The sequence below is a fragment of the Podarcis gaigeae genome (assembly GCF_964106915.1).
Source record: "Podarcis gaigeae genome assembly, chromosome: 10".
NCBI lineage: Eukaryota > Metazoa > Chordata > Lepidosauria > Squamata > Lacertidae > Podarcis > Podarcis gaigeae.
Window position 1 is genome coordinate 28,175,836 of NC_139686.1, and position 23,162 is coordinate 28,198,997.

At 45.4% G+C, this 23,162-nt stretch overlaps 1 protein-coding gene across 1 annotated transcript; it reads right to left on the reverse strand.

Annotated features, from left to right (window-relative positions):
• Nucleotides 1-880: 880 nt before the first annotated feature.
• RAC2 (Rac family small GTPase 2) lies at nt 881-21,458 on the reverse strand. The gene is made up of 7 exons (XM_083701209.1): nt 21,293-21,458; nt 17,679-17,750; nt 13,543-13,660; nt 11,146-11,208; nt 8,309-8,468; nt 4,685-4,817; nt 881-1,971 (listed from the first exon to the last, which is right to left on the reverse strand). The coding sequence occupies exons 1-6, from the start codon at nt 21,325-21,327 to the stop codon at nt 4,687-4,689; spliced, it is 579 nt and encodes a 192-aa protein (XP_083557335.1). The 5' UTR covers nt 21,328-21,458; the 3' UTR covers nt 881-1,971; nt 4,685-4,686.
• Between the last annotated feature and the right edge of the window lie 1,704 nt (nt 21,459-23,162).

The following is a 23,162-nucleotide window of genomic DNA, read 5'->3' on the forward strand; positions in this document are numbered from 1 at the left end:
CGTGGTATTGGTGGGTAGGTTAGGCATTGGAATAATGTGTTTGTGGTGTGTGGAAGGGCTAAGTGTGGCCATCGCCTATGCCTTCAATTTTTGGGTATTCCGTTAAAGGAATCCGGCGGTCGTGTATTCTGTCCGATGCCTGTGTGGTGGGGGGCCATGGCACGATCCTCGGTGACATCAGGGGAGAGCTTATAGTTGGATTATCATCAACAGGCTCCACCTACTGGCGAATAAACCCCCCTTTTAGACTCACCCCTCTCCGAGTGGGTGGAGTCAACTGACGTGATCCAATGCCTAAGCCAATACCTTTTCACTTGCTGTAATCAATAAAGTTGTGGCCTTTTCTTGCCCATTAACCTTATATCACGTGTCCGTGTGTTTTCATTCCACTAAGCGGGGATCGGGTCCTCGAACCACAACCCACCCTTCCCAGACCCTGGTATGTCAGGATCATGAAGGCAGGGGAAAGAAGGTAGCATCTCTGGGAGGAAATCTTGAGTTGCTCACCTACATACAGAGATGTCCCAGCAACATGGGACAGACCATCCAATGACGAAGTGTATTTCTTCCCCGTATCAAGGAACTTGGGCACCTGACTGGCTTAAGCCAAGGACTGAAACTATGCCTTTTGAGGCAAAAGTGACCATGGCCCTTGAACTCCATAATTGGTCAAAAATCCCTCAGAACATCCCCAAGGTCCCAGGATGAGGATTTGATGTAGGTCAGAGTTGTCATGATGCTTTGCAAAAGGAGATGCAATGTGTGAGTTACAGCTTCTTAGCTAAGTAGCAGACATGTCGTCATCAGAGACGCCCAGCCCTGAATACCCGTCTCTTTATCATAATTCTTTAGAACCAGCACAAGACAAGGGTGGCTGAAGAAGAGTGGCAGAGATATTTATTGAGCCTTTATTGAGCCTTGTTTGCGATGCTGTGATCAGGGACAGAGAGATTATATGGGAAAATTTCAGAGAACAAGGGCACTTGCACACAAGAGCCCTTTAGCACAGCTGAAGCACTGCTTTTATACAATTGGCTAGAAGTGGAATTAAAACAGAGTTACCACACAAGAAACTTTACAAAGCGCGGTATTCTCCAGCAATACAAGGGTCGAAATCATCCATTAATTACTCAGAAGAAAGGTCCATTCAGCAAAGGTCCTTTCCAATGCTATTCAAAAGCCTTCTGTTTTACTATTTCATGTTGGTATAAGTTGAAAATGCTGAATGGTATTTCTAAATTGCCCCAGGGTCAGTTTCTCTTCCCACAGGGAATTGTGGTAGGGGGGAAGAAAGATGTTAAGTACTTTTTCTCTCTTATTCCCCCTCTCTTTTCTTTTGTTAATGGTGAAATAGCACTTTTATGATGCTATCTCACCATTAAAATAAGTAAATAAACGTCTAGTGAGATGAAAGCAGTAATTAGAAGCTCCTCTCCCATCCACAGGGAGAGAAACTGTCATTGGAGCAATTTAGAAAGGCTATTAAAGGTGCAAAGTACACTCTGTTAACCAAAAATCCTTTAGCCAAGATCAACAGGAAGCAATAAAACGGAATAAACCTTCAAAGAGGAACTGGAAAGTACAGAAGCCTTGAAACCCCTTAATAGCGCTTTTCCTGTCCACACTGAAGAGACTGGTGCTACAATTGCACTAAACTTTTTTTAAAACAATAGCCATAGATCAGGTTGGGGGTGGAAACTACAGGCCAATGAATCAGAAAAACAATAGAACCCAGCAGACTAAATATGGTATAATGGGGAGGCTTCCTAACAAGTGAGGAATTCCAGGAGGCAATTCCAGACTAAATAACTAGTGTGGAAGCATCCACCACCACCCCTAAAAAATCTCAAAACTCTTCACTGGCATCACTTCGGGAGATACAGGAGAGGAATCCAGTCTTCAGTCTCTTTACAATCAGCAAAGCCCAGAGAAAGGAGCAATTTCATTGGGTGAGGGAGCCGGGTCTGGAATCTGGAAGGCAAATAAAAGGAGTCAGTCTGTGCTGTCCACAAGTGAGACTTCCATGTGGCAGTGCAGTGGGGACTTCCAAGCATCCTTTATAAAGTGTTGTTTCCTTTGGGGAAAGGGTGTGGGAGACTTATGGTTCTATTCACGGTGTTTGCTTGATGGACAGCTGCCCACAGCTCTAACAAACAAAAAAATGAGGAAAGAAAGAGCAATGGTTGGCTGGTTCACTGGGACTTCTCTTGGACTCCTGGCAACCCTTTCTTGAAGCTCCTCTGCCCTTTGTTGTTGAGGGTAACTAGAGCCACTCATTAAAGACTGGTCTTGGGGGAAGGAGAGCCAGAGTACAGATGATACCATCAGCCTGGCTGCTGCTGATTAAAGCTGAGTCAGGAGAGAAGTTTCTAATTGTGTTAGTTGCCCAAGCAGCAGTAGGAACTCCTGTTTGGATAGTATCAGGCAACATCTATTTTCAGCGAGCTCCCCTCTCATATTCAGTTGAGTGTCCATCCAAATTTTCTTGACTTTCTTACCAAATGTGTAAGTGGGGAAACCACGCATTCCTCCCTTATGCATTCAGTGAATGTGTAAGGGGAAAGTGGGGCTGCCCCTGAATTTTAATTAAAGTAGAGCCCCTTCACATGACCGGTAAATGGGTGGACCTACAGGTTGAATAAATGAAATTTTAAAGTAAATATAAAGCATACAACTTCCCCAAGGAATCCTGATAGTGGTAGTTTACCACCACCTCACAGAGCTACAATTCCCACCAACCTTAACAAAACTACAGTTCCCAGGATTCTCTGGGGGAAGTTAGGGTGCATATGTTAAGATTTACAAACCTTATATCTATCCTACACACACACACATATAGCATCAGAAACTCATCTCAGGCTTAGAAAATCTGCAGTCACTCATTCATTTGGTCTATTTTGATTCCATTGCCAAATAAAAGACATCTGAGTTCTTTAAAAAGTCTGTATTTCCCCTTTCCATAACAGTTTGCAACCAGCAATTTAATCCATGACCATACTGTTCCAGATCTTCCATTGATCAGCTGTCGGGACACAGGATGTTCTCCAAGCTTTTGCTAGCAAAGTCAGCTAGCATATGTATAACTAATTATAGTTATATAGTCTCTCCCTAATTGGTTTTTAACATGTCCCCCAAATATTGTTAGAGGGTTTAATTGAAACTCTAAGCTTGTGATATCTCTTAGGCTTTGAATTGTTGTTTGCCAGGATTCATTAACCAGGCTGCAATCCCACCAGATGTGAGCGAAAGTTCCTTTCTTCTCCTACACTTTGAATGCATGTGTGACACAGCTAGGAATATATTTGGTATAGTGACTGGGGTATAATTCTGCCTAGGTGTTGCTTTGTGAATTTCTCCTTTGAATTCCCATCTATCCAGTACTTTCCCCCTAGAAAAATAGCTGCCGGTACTCACCATGAAGTTGTTACGGTAAACGCTACATTTTTAACAACAAAAAAGAGAGGTGTCGGTACTGCGTGCCCTTGAGTACTACCTGGGGGAGTACTGCATCTATTACCTATCTTACAAGGGCCTGTACACATAATTCCTCTGTACCTCCAATATAGTCACAGTGAACTTTCCCAATTCTGTTTTGCAATACTGATTTTGCGACCGCTTGGGACTACTAAAATTTTATACCTTTTAGACAGCAAACATTTTTTCTTTTCCAGAAACTAATTTTCTCAAATAACATGGGATCCCTTTCTATATCTACTGCTCTTGTAATATTTTCAGTATAGCTCCTTATTGGCAGATACTGCAAAAATCGGCAGATGGAGATTGACTTGCTTTCCTGCTAATTGGCTTTATGAGACCATAACCCCCTGAAATATAGTGTCTTTGAATCTGGTTATGTCCTCTCTAATCCAGGCAGAATAGTCTCGTTTTTCTTTCATTTTCTGAAAGCCCATATTTCAGGGGAAATTTCCAGGGCCAAAAACATTATCCATACTTTCCCCATATTTTAACAATTGGTCTCTTGATTTCACTTGCTGTACCTTTCCTTGTTTCTGTTTATTACTTCTGAACCAATATAACAGGGAGTTGGTTCCTATTTGCTCTCCCATCCATGGTGAGGCATCTCTGAATTCCCAATCTGTATAAGGGAATTAACAGCAAGTCACAGAATGATTCTGTTTTACGGTTTTCCCTCCCAGCCACAGTCTCATTATCTGGTGTCTTCAGGTCTCTTTCCCACAATCTCTGTTAAGATACAAGTGGTTCAGGAACTGGTGGAGGGGGTGGCAGCTTAGGTAGGACTGGAGGCAGTGGTAAGCCGCTAAGAATGAATCAGATGTTGAGCCAGAATCGGTTCCACCTCCCAAGATGAAGGGATGCTGGCCCTGGCATGAACAGACTCTTCAAGCTCAACACACTCAGAGAACTGCTGCCTGCTTGCTTGCCCAGTCTCAGGGCTCTGTCCATTTGCCACACTAAGTGTTGTGACCTGTCCAATCCTTCCAAAAAGTGTCGCTCATTGAATCAGTGTCTTAGCTTCCACCTAGCCACATAGCTGGTCCTCTGGTACACCTGCTGCACCTTGTAACCATGCCTTGTTTATGTACCATTCTGATTTAAGTATCAAAGTTCTTGGCAGAAACCAAACTGGACATCTGAGCTCTTCGTCTGGCAGTGAGGGCCAAGACAGAGGAAGGCCTTTGCCAGTACTTACTTACTTACCTACCCTTAAAGGATGCTGCACCCCCTTTTCTTTGTCTTTGTGGGTTGTGGACAGAGAACTGCCCGAATTGCCTCATCAAACACTGTTTTCAGGCCGCGCTGAGTCAGTGCTGAGCACTCGAGGTACTTCACTGCATCTGTGGATACAAAAAAACATTCTGAGGAAGGGGTGCTTTTTAAACTCAAATAAATCACAGCATCATCATGAGTACAGGGACAAAATGGGAACTTGCTTCTGCTGCCCTGTTGCTAAATCAGGTCCTCCCTTAAAGAGGGCACATATTGCAGTGAGACCTGGACAACTGACACCCTGTGTTGTGGGTGGGTACGTTTGGACAGCCACAACACCCGATTGGTAGGTCCCTCGAAGCTGGGTGCAATCTGGCCAATGGGACGCAGTCCAAACGGTTTGAAGGACCTATTTATGCCCATGCACGTGACCCAGAGCTTCCTCTTTCGGTGCGTGCATTCAGAACACCCGCCCACCACTCCCTACTTTTAGGGCGTTGCGCTTGATCTTGCTATCATGTGTCGTCTGTCGTTGGGACAGGGGCATGGTAGGAATTTTCCCCAATTCACTGACTGGCTGTTGCCATTTGGGTTTAGCCTGCCGTGTAGCAAATCGTCACAACTTGTAAGGTTGTGGATAGGCTCTGGTTCAGGTGATAGAGATGGGAGAACGCTCTCGCCATCCCTATGTGAAGGGTATTCCGTTAAAGCAATCTAGGGACTCGATGGTTTGGTCAACCCCTGAGAGGAGGTTGTGCCCGTGCCTGAGTCCAGGGGGACTTTTGGGTGGCGGAGCTAGCCCATTCCCAGCTTTCCGCATATGCAGGTGTTCACCCTTGGCTGACCTATGCTGGAACCCTGGGTCAGCGCTACCTTCATGGCAGGGAGCTAGTCAAACCAGAGCATATGCAACCAGTCACTTTCTGTAATCAATAAAGTTGTGGCCTAAATTCTGCCAAAAACCAAAACCAAAATTTGAGTCATGTGTGAATTTATTTAGGGGGGAGGTTTCTGGGTCTTAACACGCAAACACATTGATTTGGTGATAAATACTATAGGTGACAGAAAATAGTAATAGATGAGTGCGTCTCATTGTTAACCAGAAGATTGGTGGTTTGAGCCCACTCAGGGAAGGCTGTGGACAGGATTCCTGCATTGCAGCGGGGTTGGACCTCAGGGTTCCTTCCAACTCTACAATTGTTGTTGTTGTTTAGTCGTGTCCGACTCTTCGTGACCCCATGGACTCATGCTGGTAGCTTCGAGAACACTGTCCAACCATCTCATCCTCTGTCGTCCCCTTCTCCTTGTGCCCTCCATCTTTCCCAACATCAGGGTCTTTTCCAGGGAGTCTTCTCTTCTCATGAGGTGGCCAAAGTATTGGAGCCTCAGCTTCAGGAATTGTCCTTCCAGTGAGCACTCAGGGCTGATTTCCTTCAGAATGGATAGGTTAGATCTTCGTGCAGTCCATGGGACTCTCAAGAGTCTCCTCCAGCACCATAATTCAAAAGCATCAATTCTTCGGCGATCAGCCTTCTTTATGGTCCAACTCTCACTTCCATACATCACTACTGGGAAAACCATAGCTTTAACTGTACGGACCTTTGATTCTAATAAGTAAAACATAATAAATGAGCTTCTGCAGATGTGAATGTGCCTGGCTTGGTTGCTCCCTGGTGATAATATGTTTTTAAAAATAAGAAAAAAGGAAGCTGCAGTGACCATGTAGGCTCTAGTGGACCCCAAGATGTCTATCTCAGCTTAACACCAGGCCTCTTTGATGCTGCCATCTTCTTGTTCTTTGGCTGGTCATGGGGTGTGTAATGAGCTGATGGGCCCTGGACTTTGACCACCAAGTGCTGCTCCATCTGCAGAACTGCTGTAACATACAGCAAATAGATTTCACCATTTGTTTAAACAGTCTGGTGCTTTATTCGTTTGCTTTCATTTTCTGCATTTGTCTATATGCTTCCTTTATTTATTCACTGTTTTAAACTTGTTGTCTCTTGGCTGCCCTAGGAACCTAATTCATCATATTAATTTGCCAAGTCCTGAACAAATTAGGCTCTTGCTCAACCTACGTATCCCCAAATGCCCAACCACTTAGGTCTTGGAGCTGCGGTGGAAAGGAAAGATGAATTCACCTACGCAGGAAAGAACGGGGTTGCTTGTACAATGAGAGAAATGAGCCTTGAGAATGAGCGAGTGCAGCATGTTACCCTTTGCTGGTTAGCGCCAGACCACACGGCAGGAAAAGGAAGTTGTGGCTGAACAGTGTTTCAACTGACAGAACTTTTGAAGACCAGTTCCGGACAGAAAAGGCCAGGGAGTGGAGAGGAGGAAGAGGAAGTCTGAAAAGACCAGCATCTCCAATGCTCACAGTTAAGGCAAAAGCAGTCGGATGAACTACTGATAGTGAGGTCATCCTGCACAGGAAGGATGTTGCCAAGAAAATAAGCAGGCATCAGGTGGGACTCCTCCAAGATTGGCTTCGTCTTGGCATCTGAGGCAAAAAGGCTGCAGCCTTCCTTCACAAGCAATCTCCTCTGCGAATGGGCTCCATTGTAACCTCTGCTAGCAAAAGCAGTGTGCATCATTCTAAGATGGTTCAAGCAGGCAGTGTCCTAGAGGTGTAGCATAGGCACCAATTCACCCAATGCAGTTTGTGCAATGGTAGAAAAATAGCTCTGCTGCAATATAGATATGTGAACTGGAGAACAGCATTGATGCATAGGGAGGTGCATGCACAGAATCAGGCAAGGAGCCCCACCGCGTGCACACACACACACTTTTGACATAGCCATGTGCGCATTCGTTAAAAGTGCATACCAAAAATGTGTTCACAAGGAGAAATTCGCACTGAAATGATGAGGAATATTTGTGAAAATTAATACAGGTGTCCACCCACTTATGTGTGATTGACTTGCACACAACTGCGCACATGCGCAGTGACAGGAAATAATGGGGGGGATTCCAACCAGGAAATGGCAGGAGAGAGAGACCCACCCCAGAACCCAAAGAGGATGTGGGTGAGGGCGGTGGAAGCCCCAAAGACACCAAAGGCATAGCAGGGCTTTGTTTATGTTGTCAGCCTCCCTGCCCAACAGCGGACATGAAGGGTAAGTGCAGCAGCAGCCACCAGTCTCCCACATGTCCTCTAGCCTCCTGGTAGTCCTAGAGCTTTGATTCTAGTTGTGGGAATTTTTGGATACAGTGCTTTTGTTATGGATTGGAGAGTGAGTAGCAGAGAGGGCATTTATAGGATGTTAAGGGGGTGCTCCCCACTTTTGGAAATTTCACTTATGTGTGTGGGTACCTGGAACGTATGCCCCATGTAAGTGGGGAATCAGCTGTAAATTTCAAATTGAAATTTCAAACTGAATTTAAGGCTGGGAAAATGAGAAAAGTAGAGATCGGAAATGGACAGATCCTTTCAGAATTGGAAGTGGCAAGTCTTGTTGCACTCATGTCCTAATTGCGAGTTTCCAATAGGCATCTGGTTGGCCTCTGTGACTAAATGGGTCACCCTCATGACCCAACATGTTCTTATGCTGGTTTCCACAATTTTAACAGCCCCAGTTTGAATTGGGGCATCTCCTCCCACCACCTCACCCTCACATACCAATTTCCTTGGCCAGCGCAAGACCTTGTGGGTACGTAATGGGTGCCAACTTCTTCTCTTTGAGCTTCTCTATGGTGTCCTTGTCATCTCGGAGATCCAGCTTTGTGCCCACGAGGATCATGGGAGTGCTAGGGCAGTGATGACGTACTTCAGGGAACCACTAGAAGAAAGTTCAAGATTTGAAGTGGGAAGAGTGAGGCGAGAAACAAAAAAGAGAAAGAAACTGGGCTACATTTTGTATCATTGCAGTCTATCTAGCAAACACTTTACAGACGATAAGAATTGTCTTGCTGGATCAAAACAAATCTAATATTACCACCTTTGCCAAGATAGAGCCTTCCAGATGTTTGGGAGTTGCAGTACAAAACATCTGGAGGGCACCAGCTTGGCGAGGGCTGATTCACACCATCCCTATTCATAATAGGGTCATCTTTTAAGAAAAATCTAATTTTAAAGCAGCCCAGGGGCTCTGATTTTGATATGTGTGCTGGAGATGAGGAATTTGATCTTTTCTCCTGTATCTTTTTCCTGATCTATATTTCACCCCTATGCTGGTAATAGTGGGGAAATAAATACAGGCATCTATATTTGCACACACACAGACACCAGATCCAGCAAATAGTGTCTTTGGGATGTGGGTGGGGAGTAAATTTAAACTGGAAAAGTGGCACAGGAGGAAACAATTAAGCATCGCCTCCCCAAGAGCTGCTGCTCTGATGAAACCCAGACCTCTCCACAACTGTTTCTGAAGCACAACCAGTCAATAACCAGGAGGTTTCATCATGGAACTCTTGTATCACATATTTTTTTGCCTAGGGCCAGCTCCAGGTTTGCGTGATGCCCACACCTTCCATTCATCATGCTGCTGGCCTCTGCCCATTTCTCACAGGCAGCCCCAGTTCCACTTTTGTATCCTCCCACTCCTCCATCCTGTTAAAGTCCATTTTCTACAGGCAGGTGTGTGGGAGGAAGCCACCCACAGAAAGGAAGAGAAACAGTGGGGAGCTGTGGACAGAGGAGAAAGCGGAAGTGACAGCACAGGTGGGGAGGAGGAAGTGGAAGCAACACTGGTCCCTTGGCAGATTTCTGGCAGCATCACTTGGTGCCTCTGGGACTCATTTTGTTCTTAAAGCTTATGATGGTACAAGCTGATCTTCATAGTGTATCTTAACACTCATGATGGTACAAAGGAAAGGAGGTGGTCTTTCAAAACCTAGGCCTTGGCATTTCAATGGACCCCAGCACTAAGCCCTAGCAAATTTGTCAATTGCAAGGGATCAAAGCTGTCAGGGCTGGAGTCAGAGGCAGATCAGCAATAAAGGAAGCAGAGCTCTGCGCTGCCCAGGGTGGACATGCTCCCGAGGGGGGTGGGGCATGGAGGGTGCCCTCCCATATGCGGTATTGCCACTTGGGTGCATGGAGCGGTGCACACACCCTGCAGCTGGGGGCAAAGTGAGCTGCCCATGGGGTGGAGCGAGCTGCTGATGGTGGGCATTTGGCACGCCATGCGCCCATGACTACAAAGCCTCCCCTGAGCTGTCAAAATGAAGGGGGGAATGCTGCCGGCAAAGCGGTGCAGCTCCACCCTTCCCCCACTGGCTCGGAGTAAGCTTGGGAGTCGCAGGCGGGTGGCGCACCAAATGTCACCCCCTCAGTGAAGACATCTGGGGCAGCTCGCCCCCCACCGTCTTCCTCCACCCCTGCTCTGTTGTCAATGAAGTTCACTCTTTATTCAAGGAACATGCAACTCAGCCTAGTGGTCTCAGCAACACTCTCCAGTAGGTCTTGTTCCTATGGAACACTTGCCAGGTCCCTGCCTCCCACCCTTTCTAAGGCTCCTCCTCTCCCAGATGATTCCCAAGCAGCTCAAACTGCATCTGTGCACCCCTGATCTCTGTTCTGCTCTTCTTGTTACTCTCCGAGTTCTTGGAGACAAGGGGAGAGGGGAGCTGGTCTCAGCAGGAGAGGGAGACTTCCTCTGCTTCAGCCTCAGAGTCTGAACTGCTCCCTGTCACAAGCTCTTCCTGCTCACAAAGCCCAGTTGCCCAGGGGCGAAGGAAGGGGCTGGCATTGCTACATAGGGCGCATGTGCGGCATTGCTACATATGATGCATGCGCCGTACATAGTGACACCACACGTGCGCTGTATAGTGGTTTGCCGCTCCAACGCTGTATGGACGGTGCCAGGATCCCTCTGTCACCGCTACAGCTGCAAATGGAGGATCCTCCGTTTGCAGCTGCAGCCATGAGTAGAGGGTCCTGGAACCACCCGTACAGCATTGGAGCGGTAGCGGCAAATCACTATACAGCACATGTGCGACGGTGCTACGTACAGATGCTGCACATGTGCTGTATTTAGTGGTTTGCCGCCAGTGCCGGGATCCTCTGCTTGTGGCTACAGCTGCGAGCAGAGGATCCTCCACATGTGGCTGCGGCAGCGCAATGGCTGCTCGTGCCACCGTGAGCCCCCGTGAGGTGACTTCTTGTCACCCCTGCAGACATGGAACCTGGGGTACTCCACCCCCCCCGCCCCCATTGTGACGCCACTGCTGTAGCCCCTTCAGCATCCAGCACCTTCACCCCATCTTCTCCCTCTGACCTCTCCTCGGTGCCCCACCACCAATCCCCGGCTCTCAGCCTTTCTCTTCTGGGGTTTCCCTTGGAGGTTCCCTGGCTGGTGCCTCCCACTACTCTTTTTCATCCAGCCAGTCCCTGCCGAAAACATCCAGGGTCACCACATTTTCCACACTGCAGCTGGCCCCTAGACCAAGTATGATCAATTTCTTACGTGCCCCGTGCCTCCTTCCTCAGCTGCACAAACACCAGGATGATCTCACCTTAGCACGGACATTCTCATAAGATGCAGGGCTGACTAGAGAGAAGCAGATGAGGAAGACGTCCTGTGGGCATAAAATAAAAAAGGACACTTTAAAAGTCACACTGAGGGTTGGTGCTTTCTCACGTAGCAAAACAGAAAGCACACCAAATATTTATATTGTGCTTTGCCCACGTACTCAAAGCATTTCATGTACTTCATCACAGCAGTCCTTAGCAAGCACCCTGTAAAGTGGGACACTATCATTATTTCCACATTAGCCAGTTATAAAGTGACAGGGTGAAAGCAACAGCAACCCTGCAAACAGTGCATTAAACCATGCAGATCAAACTAAATAAATATAATCAGGGAAACCAATCCAAAATGAATATTAGAACCAAAGATGAATGGCAACTTAAACTGATGGAATATGCACAGCTTGCAGACTTGACTTATAGAATAAGCGAACAAGAAGAATGCACATTTAAAGAAGACTGGAAATGTTTACCGGCTATATTGGTGAAAATTGTGTTTATTTAAAAACACTGGTAGCATTAAGATAAATTCAACAGTGTAAATAAGTTTTGATGGATGTAACCATGGATTGCTGAATAGATTGTTCATGTAAAATATGCAGGGATGTATGGTATCCAAAACAAACCACAGTAGGAGAAGAAGGAAAGTCATTGATTTCAGGTTGTTTAAATGAATATTTTGAAATGTAATTTAGAAAAATGTAATAAAAATAATTAAAAAACAAAAACAAAAATGAATATTAGCACACTCCAGTGTTTTTTCGTTAGACTGCAAAAATTGGAGCACGATCCGATTAAGCATTTTTTTGGGTTCCATTGATTTTAATAAGTGAGTTTATTATCTCTTTCATTGAAATAAATAAACAACACAAATAATACGCTAAACATTAGAGAAGGAAGATTGCACTGACGTACTAAACTGATGGAGTGACAGAACAAACCCCAAACTTACTAGACCTATTTCACCAATTAGTGAAAGAGAACCTAGCCTAGAAACTGAAGAAGAGTGTAGGGCAGGACATGTTCCTTCTGACACCCTAGGATAACCTTTATTAGTTACCTTTGATTCTTGTCACCATCCCACATACAGGCAGGTGGGCATCTTTTCTACATTACAGAGGTCCGCCCTTTGTTTGAAGGTCTATCTGTTCCAAGTCCTGATGCTGTTGGACTCCAACTCCCATCAGCCCCAGCAAGCCTGACCAATGGCCAGGGATAATGGGAGCTGTAGTTCAGCAGCATCCAGATGGCAAAATGTTTCCCACACCTGACACAGAGTATTAACATCTTTGCTCCATTTCAGGCTTTACCTGACAGTTTATCTTAGTCTATGACAGGAAGCAGTGATTTTGGCCTATTGCAATTCTTCACGCAGAGAAGTCACAGCTGCTTTAAATACTCGGTTTTTGTTTTTCTATTTAAGTTAGAAAAGCCTTTGTATCTGTGTGAGCAGCGAAAAGGTAGTACCAAAAAGGTAAACATAAGCCAAAGCCTACACCAACGGCCTTGGTCCTGTATACCTGAAGGAGCGTCTCCACCCCCATCGTTCAGCCTGGACACTGAGATCCAGCACCGAGGGCCTTCTGGCAGTTCCCTCATTGCGAGAAGTGAGGTTACAGGGAACCAGACATAGGGCCTTCTCGGTAGTGGCGCCCGCCTTTGGAACCCCCTTCCCTTCAGACGTGAAGGAAATAAGCAACTATCTTTAAAAGACATCTGAAGGCAGTCCTGTTTAGGGAAGTTTTTAATATTTAATGCTGTATTGTTTTTAACACTCGATTGGAAGCAGCCCAGAGTGGCTGGGGAAACTCAGACAGATGGGCAGGGTATAAATAAATTATTATTATTATTGTTATTATTATTATTATTATTATTATTATTATTCTGAAAAATATGACTTGATTTTGCAGAATAAACATAATAAAAAGTTCTATTATCTGTTGGTTCTGAAGGATAATACAGTCAAATGTGATTTGTTCTTTAGAGGCAGAAGCAGTGTTGAGTGGTCCACTTCAGGCCAAAGGGAAGACCCTCACACAGATCAATCATCAATAAGGTGGTATACCAAGCATAGAGTCTGAGGTGGTTGACACTGGAAAAGTTGCTCTTTTGGGTGCTTGTGTTCTGGGCCACTTATGGCTCTGGTATCTCACGGGCAGCCAGTGCAGTGTTTACAGGACCAGGGATCCATTGTCCCATTGAGCTGCCACACTTAGCAGCCTATCAGCTGCCTTCAACACAGGGTGCAGCCTCCAGATTGTCTCAAAGGGCAGCCCCACACATGGTGCATTGTTGTCGTCCAGCTATAGGGAGGTCACTAGAGCATGGATAACTGAGTCCAAAACTGCAGAGAAAATGCATATGAGAAAACAAGAGGAACTCACTGTCTGAGGATAGGAGAGAGGTCTCAAGCGGTCGTAGTCCTCCTGGCCAGCTGTATCCCACAACCCCAGGTTTACAGGTTTGCTATCAACCATTACATTGGCAGAGTAGTTATCAAATCTGAAACAAAAGTAGGTGTCAGTTCCTTAAAGCTTACAGTTAATAGGGTGGCCATATTTCAAAAAGTGGAAATCTGGACACAAAAGTTGTTCAGTTGTTGTTGTTGTTGGCAAAGTTGAGTTTTTGCCAGTTTCTACCTGGACACGGATGGTGCTGTGGGTTAAACCACAGAGCCTTGCCGATCAGAAGGTCAGCGATTCGAATCCCCGTGATGGGGTGAGCTCCCGTTGCTCAGTCTCTGCTCCTGCCAACCTAGCAGTTCGAAAGCACGTCAAAGTGCAAGTAGATAAATAGGTACCGCTCCGGCGGGAAGGTAAACGGTGTTTCCGTGCGCTGCTCTGGTTCGCCAGAAGTGGCTTAGTCATACTGGCCACATGACCAGGAAGCTGTATGTCGGCTCCCTCAGCCAATAAAGCGAGATGAGTGCCACAACCCCAGAATCGGCCACGACTGGACCTAATGGTCAGGGATCCCTTTACCTTTACCTTTACCTTTTACCCGGACACTGCTTCCAACTACAATAACATTAGCTGTTTCAAAGGGGAGGATCTTTGCCCATTTTAAGTTAAATTTAGGAAGTTCACAGAAGGAAAACATCTCAGTCTATCTCTTCTTCACCCAACAGCCACATGTGTCCCACAGAAAGCCTCTCCAGAGGGAATGGGTTTATGGGATGGCTGTGGCAAGGGGGGAGGGGGATTGCTTAATATTGGGCATGGGAGAATGTGTGCAAACTGTCATGATATAGTGTAGACATTAGGTGGCACAGAAATTTATTGTATCTGGGTGGAGTCGGGCGTTTCCTGTTACTGTTCTTTTTCGTTTAAGGGAGAGAGGACATATAGTTCATGTTCTGGCTTCCTGACAAATGCAACCTCATAGGTTTTACCTGACAGATCCTAAATAAGTTAATTTAAGGAAGTTAATGGCAGGAAAGTTTCGCACCTCCACCTCTCTTTTAACGCACATTGGGAGAAAATATAACTACAGCCCTCTATAAACCTCTTAACTTTCTGTGGTTGCTACTTAGGGGACACGTGACATGTCATTCCAACATGTAACCTTTGCAGTGATATCACAGCATGCCCATGCATCACAACAGTGGCCTGGTTTTTGTTTTTCAAAATTAATAATTGGTTTTTTACATGATCATGATCTGGATCAAGTTGAATTCTTGTGCTTTTATAAGGGATAAAGCATTACAGCTTCTGCCTGGGAAATCAGTTGAATGGATTCCATTTCAACCTGCAAAGAGAGCCTTTTACCTCCCAGCAGGCAACAATAGCACCTTGGGTGACTCAAAGGTATCTCTCAACTACTCTGCCTGTTCTGACTCAAGTGGTAAAATTCCGGGCTGCACCACTTCAGATTGGAGGGGTGTTTATGTGTCAAAGCTTTAATCATCTCCCATATAAGTAACTCCCTGCATGTACTGTATACTAAGCCTAAACGAAACCTTTTTCAGTTAGAGGGCAACATGCCAGTGATGGGCGGGGCCAGAGACAAAAGTGGGTGGAGCAATACATGACAATGTTACCTTTGCACAGCTAGCTAATTTCTACACACACGTTTCTGGATTATCAGGGTTCAAGGACACATACGAGTCAGGTGAAAACACACAAGGAGAAGGGGCAGTGGCGTAGCGTGGGTTGTCAGCACCCAGGGCAAGGCAAGTAATTTGCACCCCCTAATGCGTGGATTTGCGCCCCCTAACCCTAACCCCCAGATGTTGCGCCCGGTGCAGCTGCCCCCCCGCACCCCCCCCGCTATGCCACTGAGAAGGGGTGTAACCCAAGGAGTCTCTCAAAGGCCAAGATAGAGAAGTCTTGGAAGCCTGAGCTTCCAAACCCCTTCTCTACACTAAACCAATACACAAATGAAGCAATTGACTCCCAGCTATAGTCTGAACAGCTCGAGAATGTTACCATGTCCCTCCAGCCCAAGGCTACCTCAAGATGGTGCCCTCCAGATATTGTGGACCCCAACACCCACCAGCCCCGGGCAGCATGACCAATGGTCAGAGAGTTGTAGTCAGCAAAACACATTATGCGGCCTCTGAGCTTTCCCAACCATCATGAAGTGTTTTATCCTAATTAATAGTGATTAAAGTTTACAACAACAAAAATCCCATATTCTCCTCCTTAAGCCCACTCGTGAGGAGGATACAAGAACTACCGTATATCACCATTGCATTCATTTTATCTGTATACTGCTTTCCCACAAAGAAATCATGTGCAAAAGGGGCTCACAGCAAAGAAACAGGGATACATATCAAACACACTACAAAAACATTTTCATAATAGCATAGCAAAACAACAGCATGGCAACCATTTCATGGCATAGCAAAAATAAGAACCATTTCATAATAACATAGCAGAAAAAGCACATTTCGAAAACACACATTCCAATACCGAGAAGATAACATACAGCAGAAGAGAAACTAGCCTCTCTACACTGGACTATAAGTAACACTGGATAGAGCAGTAATACTATTATTTACATATAAATTAAACAACGCTGCTGCACATCCCTGGAGGTTCGGATATTATTGGATAGTTCTCCAGAGTGTCCTACCCTTTACTGAGGTATGGATAGTGAAGCCTTTTGATTGAATAAAGTGGTTTGCCATCAAAACTGCAGTCCTGCCTATTAAAAAGAAATGGCCTGCCCACCTGGTGGTGTCCTAGTCCTCCGCTTGAGAAAAAGCTGGTTCACAATTTTCAGTTGAAATAGACCGAGTCGTATAACAAATATATGTAGCAATATACTTCCTTTTGGTCATGTGCTGTGCAGAAGGCTGGATGGGATCTTTTGTTTCTATCTTGTTTTCAGTGTGTGTTCTCAAAGCTACTAGCATAAGTTTGACCAAACTGAAGGAAGATAGGGGTGCCTGGCATGCTCTTGTCCATGGGTTCACAAAAAGTCGGACAAAACTAAACAACAACAATGTGTAGGGGGAGCAGGGTTTGTACAATGGGTGGCCTCTGGCTAACTAATAAAGACCTTGACTATTAGGCAGATCCAAATACACACACACACACACACACACTGCTCCACCGTTAGTTTTCACCTAAAGCGGTGGTTCTCAACCTGTGGGTCCCCAGATGTTGTTGGAATACAACTCCCACCATCCCTGACCATTGGCCATGCTGGCTAGGAGTAATGGGAGCTGTAGTCCAACAGCATCTGGGGACCCACAGGTTGAGAACCTCTGACCTAAAGGAATGCAATTACTGTGATACTGTGGGGTGTAACATCACAAAAGGCAGTCAAATACAACACTGCCTGTTTGCCCAGAGTGGACACGGAGGGGGATGTTACTCCAGCCAGGAGGACTTCCTGTCACACCTGGTCTGGAGCTTCCTCCCCCTGCATGTGACCAGGTAGACTGGTGTGATCCTGGGAGACCCCATAAAGGGGCTAGTCATGCAGCCATCTTCCCTTCTTCTCTTGATGCTCTTGATGCTTTTTGCTGTCTGCTGGCTCTCAGCCAGCAGCACATGGGCTCATTCCTCACAAGAGGAATCCACACCTTTCTCTGTATCTGTAACTACAAGCTAAAGCCTGCCTTCAGGATCATATTGTGAACTGAATGTAAGTAAACTTATCATTACTTTTAAAAGAAGACTATTGTATCTTTATTGTTTTTAAGAGGAATAAAGGGGAATTTACCAGGAACAGATCCAATCTGGACAAGCTAGACCGGATTGCTTAACTCAAGAGATTCTAATGAATCTACCAATTAGCTTCCTGCTATGTACAAGGGAAGGTGCACTGCTATTAGCTCACTAGCGTGAGTGAGGAAAGATTATATTTAATCAATGTATCCTCTCCTACTATCCACAACATTCCCACAGATACTGCGTTGACATGAGCTGTGGGGACTTGCTGCCTTCTTATTTTCTCTCTACAGGCCAAAGACTTAGTGGAGAAACAAAAATAAGCGTTATCTCAATTCTTCGAAAGCTCAAGGTCCACAGCCTATAGATCCTTTGCCTCTGAGCTGAACCATACTCACACGGTAGGGATGTATTCTCCTGGGAAGGCATTTGTGGTGTAGCTGATCAGGAGGCAGGTTTTACCCACAGCTCTGTAGAAAAGGGGAAAGAAGCACATGACACATATTATTCCAGTTTCTGCAGTAATATGCCTGCTAATGAAGCAGAGCAGGAAGTCCAGACAGTAGGGAAAGGGGGAGCCTCCCTCCGAGGCCCCCTTCTAATCCCAAGGTAATGAAAAGCTGGAAGGAATGCAAGAAAAGGTGTCACTTTCATTCATATATTCATTCATTAAATTCACCTTCCCATTTAACAACAGCAACAACAACAACTCAGAGCAACTGGTATGTTTTCAAACCAGTTGAAATACACAGCATTAGTAAAATAAAAATAATTTAAATGATTTTTAAAACTCTCAATAATTTAAAAGCTGGGATAGTTGAATACATTTTAGGGGGATGTTATAAATGGGAAAAGGGTTGGTGGAGTGGGGTTTCAATCTGCTACAAATCTTGAGCAGTGAAAAAGATTAGTGGGTGTGCCTGGGGATATTCTGTGACATTGTGGGTGCCACCACTGAAAATACCCTGCTCTACATATTTACAGATTGTGCCTCTCTAAAAGAAGGTATATAGAGCAGGACATCACATGGGATGGTGACATGGTTCATACAAGATTTTAACAAGGCGATCCTATATGTGTCTACTCTGAAACAAGTGTCACTGAGTTCAACGGGTCTTTCTCACAGGTAAGTGGGTATAGGATTGTAACCTAAACTAGGACTTGAACCCAATGAAGCTCAGGTGAGTGCTCAACAATGGCCAAAATGGGAAGCCGTTTTTGCAGAGTAGGATAGAATAGGGCTCTGTGCCTGACCTCCTGCTGCCCACACGACATTGGGTGGGGAGGAAGAGGCAGAGTAGGGACACAGGATTTGGGAGGGGGCAGCCCCCTCCTTGAAATTTTTTTTGGGGGCCTGAAGACCCCTCAGCCCCCACTACCTGGTACATCTGCCAGATCCTTTTAGTTAGAGATTGAATATGTAATCTAGTTCATATACGTAGTTGCCCTACTGAACTGCTCAAGAGAACGGTGCTTTCTGTTTTCTAAAATTTGCATGCATATGTGAGAAAGAGAGCTTACAGACTTCCTCTTTGGGGTATTTTTAAGAGGAAGGGACTAGTAAAGGGCAGGGAGTGGTAAAGTCTCTTTGTCTGCTGCTGGCCCAGGTGACACCCTTATCCAAAACTCCTGGCATTGCAATATGCCCTCTTGATGTTGCATTCAAAACTTCTCCTCAAGCTTCTCTCCTCCTCCATAGTGCTACTTAGCAGACACATGCACAGATCTTATCCAAGATGCAAGAAACTAAAGTTGCAGTCCAAGGAAGTGGAAGGGTGGGAAAAAAATGGGATTGAGTTTGCTTTTAAAGGGAAGCCTATCAAATTGGGACTTTCCAAAACAATGTGTGAATGAAAACCTAAAGGCATCTTTCAAAATTCACACTTCTCTGAATTTTGCATTGTAGTTCTCCAGCCAATTAATGTGCACCAAAATGCATATTCTGGGGCAAAGCGTGTATAAAAATGTGTTCATTACAAAATAACATGCAAAAATGTGTTGCATTAGGGGAAACTGACACCCCCCAAAAAAATGTGTGCATTAGCAGAAATTGCCTTAAAAAATTCTCATTAAAATGTTGATTATAAATTTCTTGTGCAATTTTTTTAATGATGTGGAAATGTGGAGAAGTGAATTTAAGATTGCAAAAATGGGAAACCAGAACCTGACAGATTTGTACATTCCTAAACTGAGTCGGGCTTTCATCTAAGAAAACATGCGGAGGATCGGGCTGCAAATCTCAGACATAGACATACAAGCTCAAACAAGCTTGTATGGAGCTTGTTTCTGTTTGTGGAAAAGAATATGTTTTTGAGTCACCCAGAGCACATCAGCAGAAAGGAGGTGAAGATGCTGCCCAACAAAGAAGTCTTTGTACTGCAAGCACTTTCCTGAGCTGAACCTTTTACAAGCTGGTGCAGTAAAAGATGCTCCCGTTTTGTACTTCTCATTTTTCATCCCACCATCCATCATGGTGTCTTCTGACTCTGGCTCTCCCCAATCAGCAACTAGTTTTACTGGGGGAGTTCTTAGAAAAAGGAAGAGGTGTGTGTCAGGCCAAAGGCCTAACTCCACCTGCACATGTCTACTGTTGCATGGTGGGAAGCCCACAATCCATCTGGCTCCCCATGTTTTCACCTCTCACTTGGAAACTGTTGGGCCAGGTAATATTCTCCCAGAGGCCCACATTTAGCCCTTGCCCCTCCAGCTGCTGGCCCTATTGCTGATCTTTAGCAACACCAGGAAGTGATTATTCTGGTTACACCTTTAAGGGTCACATAGGTGCCGTATACACAATAGAAACTCTTAGTGCCTTATGCTGCCAGGGTGCAAAGGCCTCCACTTTCCCATGTAAGCTTTTGCCCGTGGATGGTCACACGCATATTCTCTCTTGAGAACCTTTAGAGGTGTCCACATGCTGCATTCAACCTGCATGTACAACCTGTGTACATAAATAATTGAGCTGTACACTCATACAGTGATCCACATGTAACATTCAATAAGTGCCCATTCTATGTACCTGATAACCTAAGCTGCACAAATCAAGAGCAGTACACTTTCACACAAGCACTCCTTGTACATGTGTTGAGGCAGATTGGTGTAATGTGTGAACAAGCCTGATGGAATGTAGACGGTTGGTCCATCTAGCTCAACCTTGTCTACACTGACTGGCTGTGACACTCCAGGGTTTCAGGAAGGGGACATTCCCAACCATACCTGGAGTTGCAAAGCAGATATTCTACCACTGAGCTGTGGCTTTTATTCCAAGGGTGTTTCAGATCCCAGGGAAGAATTCAGAAAGCAATGTGTGTGTGGTGCATGTAGGTATAATGCAGAGAAAGCATGGCCTAAATGCAGGGTTGCCAATACAAGGGCCACATCTTCACTTGCAATTCAATTCAGAGATGACTCTGCTGTCCCACCCTTCAAACCCACCAACCCACAGAATGCAACTGTTTCTGGATATGGTGTCAGAAAGACCAGAGAAGTACTCCAATCATTCCCACAGAAAGTAGCCTCGTACCATTTGGAAGTGGACAATAACCTTCTGCAATCTGTCCTCAACCCCACAAGCAACACCATAAAATGCAACACAGAAATAACACACACTGTATCCAAGTCAGAATTTATCGAAAAGCACCTTCTTCTTATGCAACATATTGAAATGGGGGTGGGAAACCTGTGGCCCTCTAAGATGTTGCTGGACTCCCATAATCCCTGACCATTGGCCATTCTAGCTGGGACAGATGGCCCATTGCTCACATTAGCTGGAGCCCCATGATATCTGACAGGGCCACAAGTCGGCCACTCCTGGCCTAAGGCGTGCTCTTCCCCCACCCTTGATTGCTCTTGAAGCAAGTCACAGTTCCTTCCTGTGCTTGCGTGGCCTCTCTGAAAGACACACAGAGAGAAGCTGTCAGCTCTGGGGCCTCGGAGCAAGGAAGGATCTACTCCAAGGAAGAGGCACGCCTTCCCTCACTCTCCCCTGTCCCCTCAAGCAAATGGTACATACCCATCTCCAACCACCACACACTTGATGGCTTGCATGGCTGTGGCCTAGCGGACTTATGGAGTTCTGTTGAGTCCCCCGGTCAGATCTAACGGCTCGCAAGCGATGATGGCGGAAAGCCTCCGGCAGTTATGTCAAAACGGAAGCTGAATTGAAGAGCAGATTGTGGGTTAGGAAGGAAAGGGAAGAGAGGCTGTTTCTCAACCCGCCTACTGGTCCCTTCCCCCCACCAGGCAGCCGGGGAGGGGCATGTGCAAGCATGCCATTTCAAGAGATATTTTCTATCTTTGCTTGCCCCATATGGCTAGCCATTTCCTCTCATCACACTCTGTGACTCCAGGCTTTGGACTTGTAGGGGAAGCTACTTGTGTAGCTTCCAAACATCCAGAAGAGCAGATGGAGTGGTGGGGGAAGCACAGAAGGGGAGCCTCTTCTCTTTCGTAGCATTCCTAGTTTAGGAGAAGATATCTGGGTGAGGAATGGATTGGGCTCATGCTGTAGCTCTCTCCAACCCCCTGGTGAAGAAAGAGAGAAGCCACTTTCTTCCGGTGGGGAATGAAGGGTTTCCATGTTTAATTAGACACTGACAAAGTTGCAGGTTGCCTCCGATATTTTGCCGGAGGGATTCAAGAGCATACCGGAAATTTAGGTTTGTGCAATTAAAGCGGATTAAAACGCTCTGTCATCCAAGTGCAATCAACGAAATCAACTTTCTGCCATTAGACCTAAGGCTTAATAAAGACCAAACACTGTCTAAGCTTCGTATAAGCAAGCAAGTCTGAATGGATGCTCATTAAAGAGATCACCTGGAGGATGAAATCAACACCTCCCAAAAGAAAAGGGGCCTCTTATAATTGAGCCATAAATCTTTCAATCACTCAGTTTATGTCTATTCTTTGACGCACAGGAAACCATAGGAGGGGAGCTCTTGAGCTTGTGTCCTGCTGGAGGGTTTCCCGCAAGCATCCCAGTGGCCACTGTGAGAACAGGATGCTGGACCAGATGGGCCACTGGCCTGATCCAGCAGCCTCTTATGTTCTTATAAGTAATGTGGCCCAAGAAGAGAGTGTGTGCCCACTCACTGGAAACCCGCCCCTTTAAAAGCAAATTGGTGTGTTTTAATGAAGGGTGCATTGTCCATGTGATCATTGCAGCTATCACTTGACAAATTACAGCTTTCATTAGTCGCCACTCTGCTCCGCTAACAAGCACACAATTAATTACTGCCATTGCCTGTACCAAGTCATTACGAAACAATGGGGAGCAGTGTGGCACCTTAGTGATCTGTCATGTGTCAGCTACTGAACCATAGTGAGGTAATTTAGCTCCTGTGGAGGGGCAACTGGATCATGTCCTCAGATGCTATGAGGCTGGCATGGTTTCCTACAGTATTCTCAGGCTTTCAGAAGAAGAGATTGTGACAACAGTGATTACACAACTCAAAAGATAATTGCTAAATTACCATCAATATGTCTTCCCATTCCATCTCCATCTCTTCTTTCTGCAGGACTTTCTTCCAGAGCACTTTCAAGATCTCTCCTCTGCAAATTTTCCCCCACTCTGCTGTCATGGGGTATCACCCATAGTGGTGCACTTTGGTCATTTCAGACTTGGGACATAGTGGTCTCATTACAAGCTACTGTGTATCAAGGATGGACAAAATTTGCAAATTAATACATCCTTGTGCAAATTTCAGTTTCTCTCAGTTTCTCATTTTTCCTTTTATATAAAAAAAAATTATTTGATTTTACAAATACAAAATTATAACAAACCAAATGCATATCCATATATAATGATTACTCTGAATCTCCCGACTTCCATCCACCGCCTCCATGGGTTTTGTTCTCAACATTTATAACTGCATATTATTCCA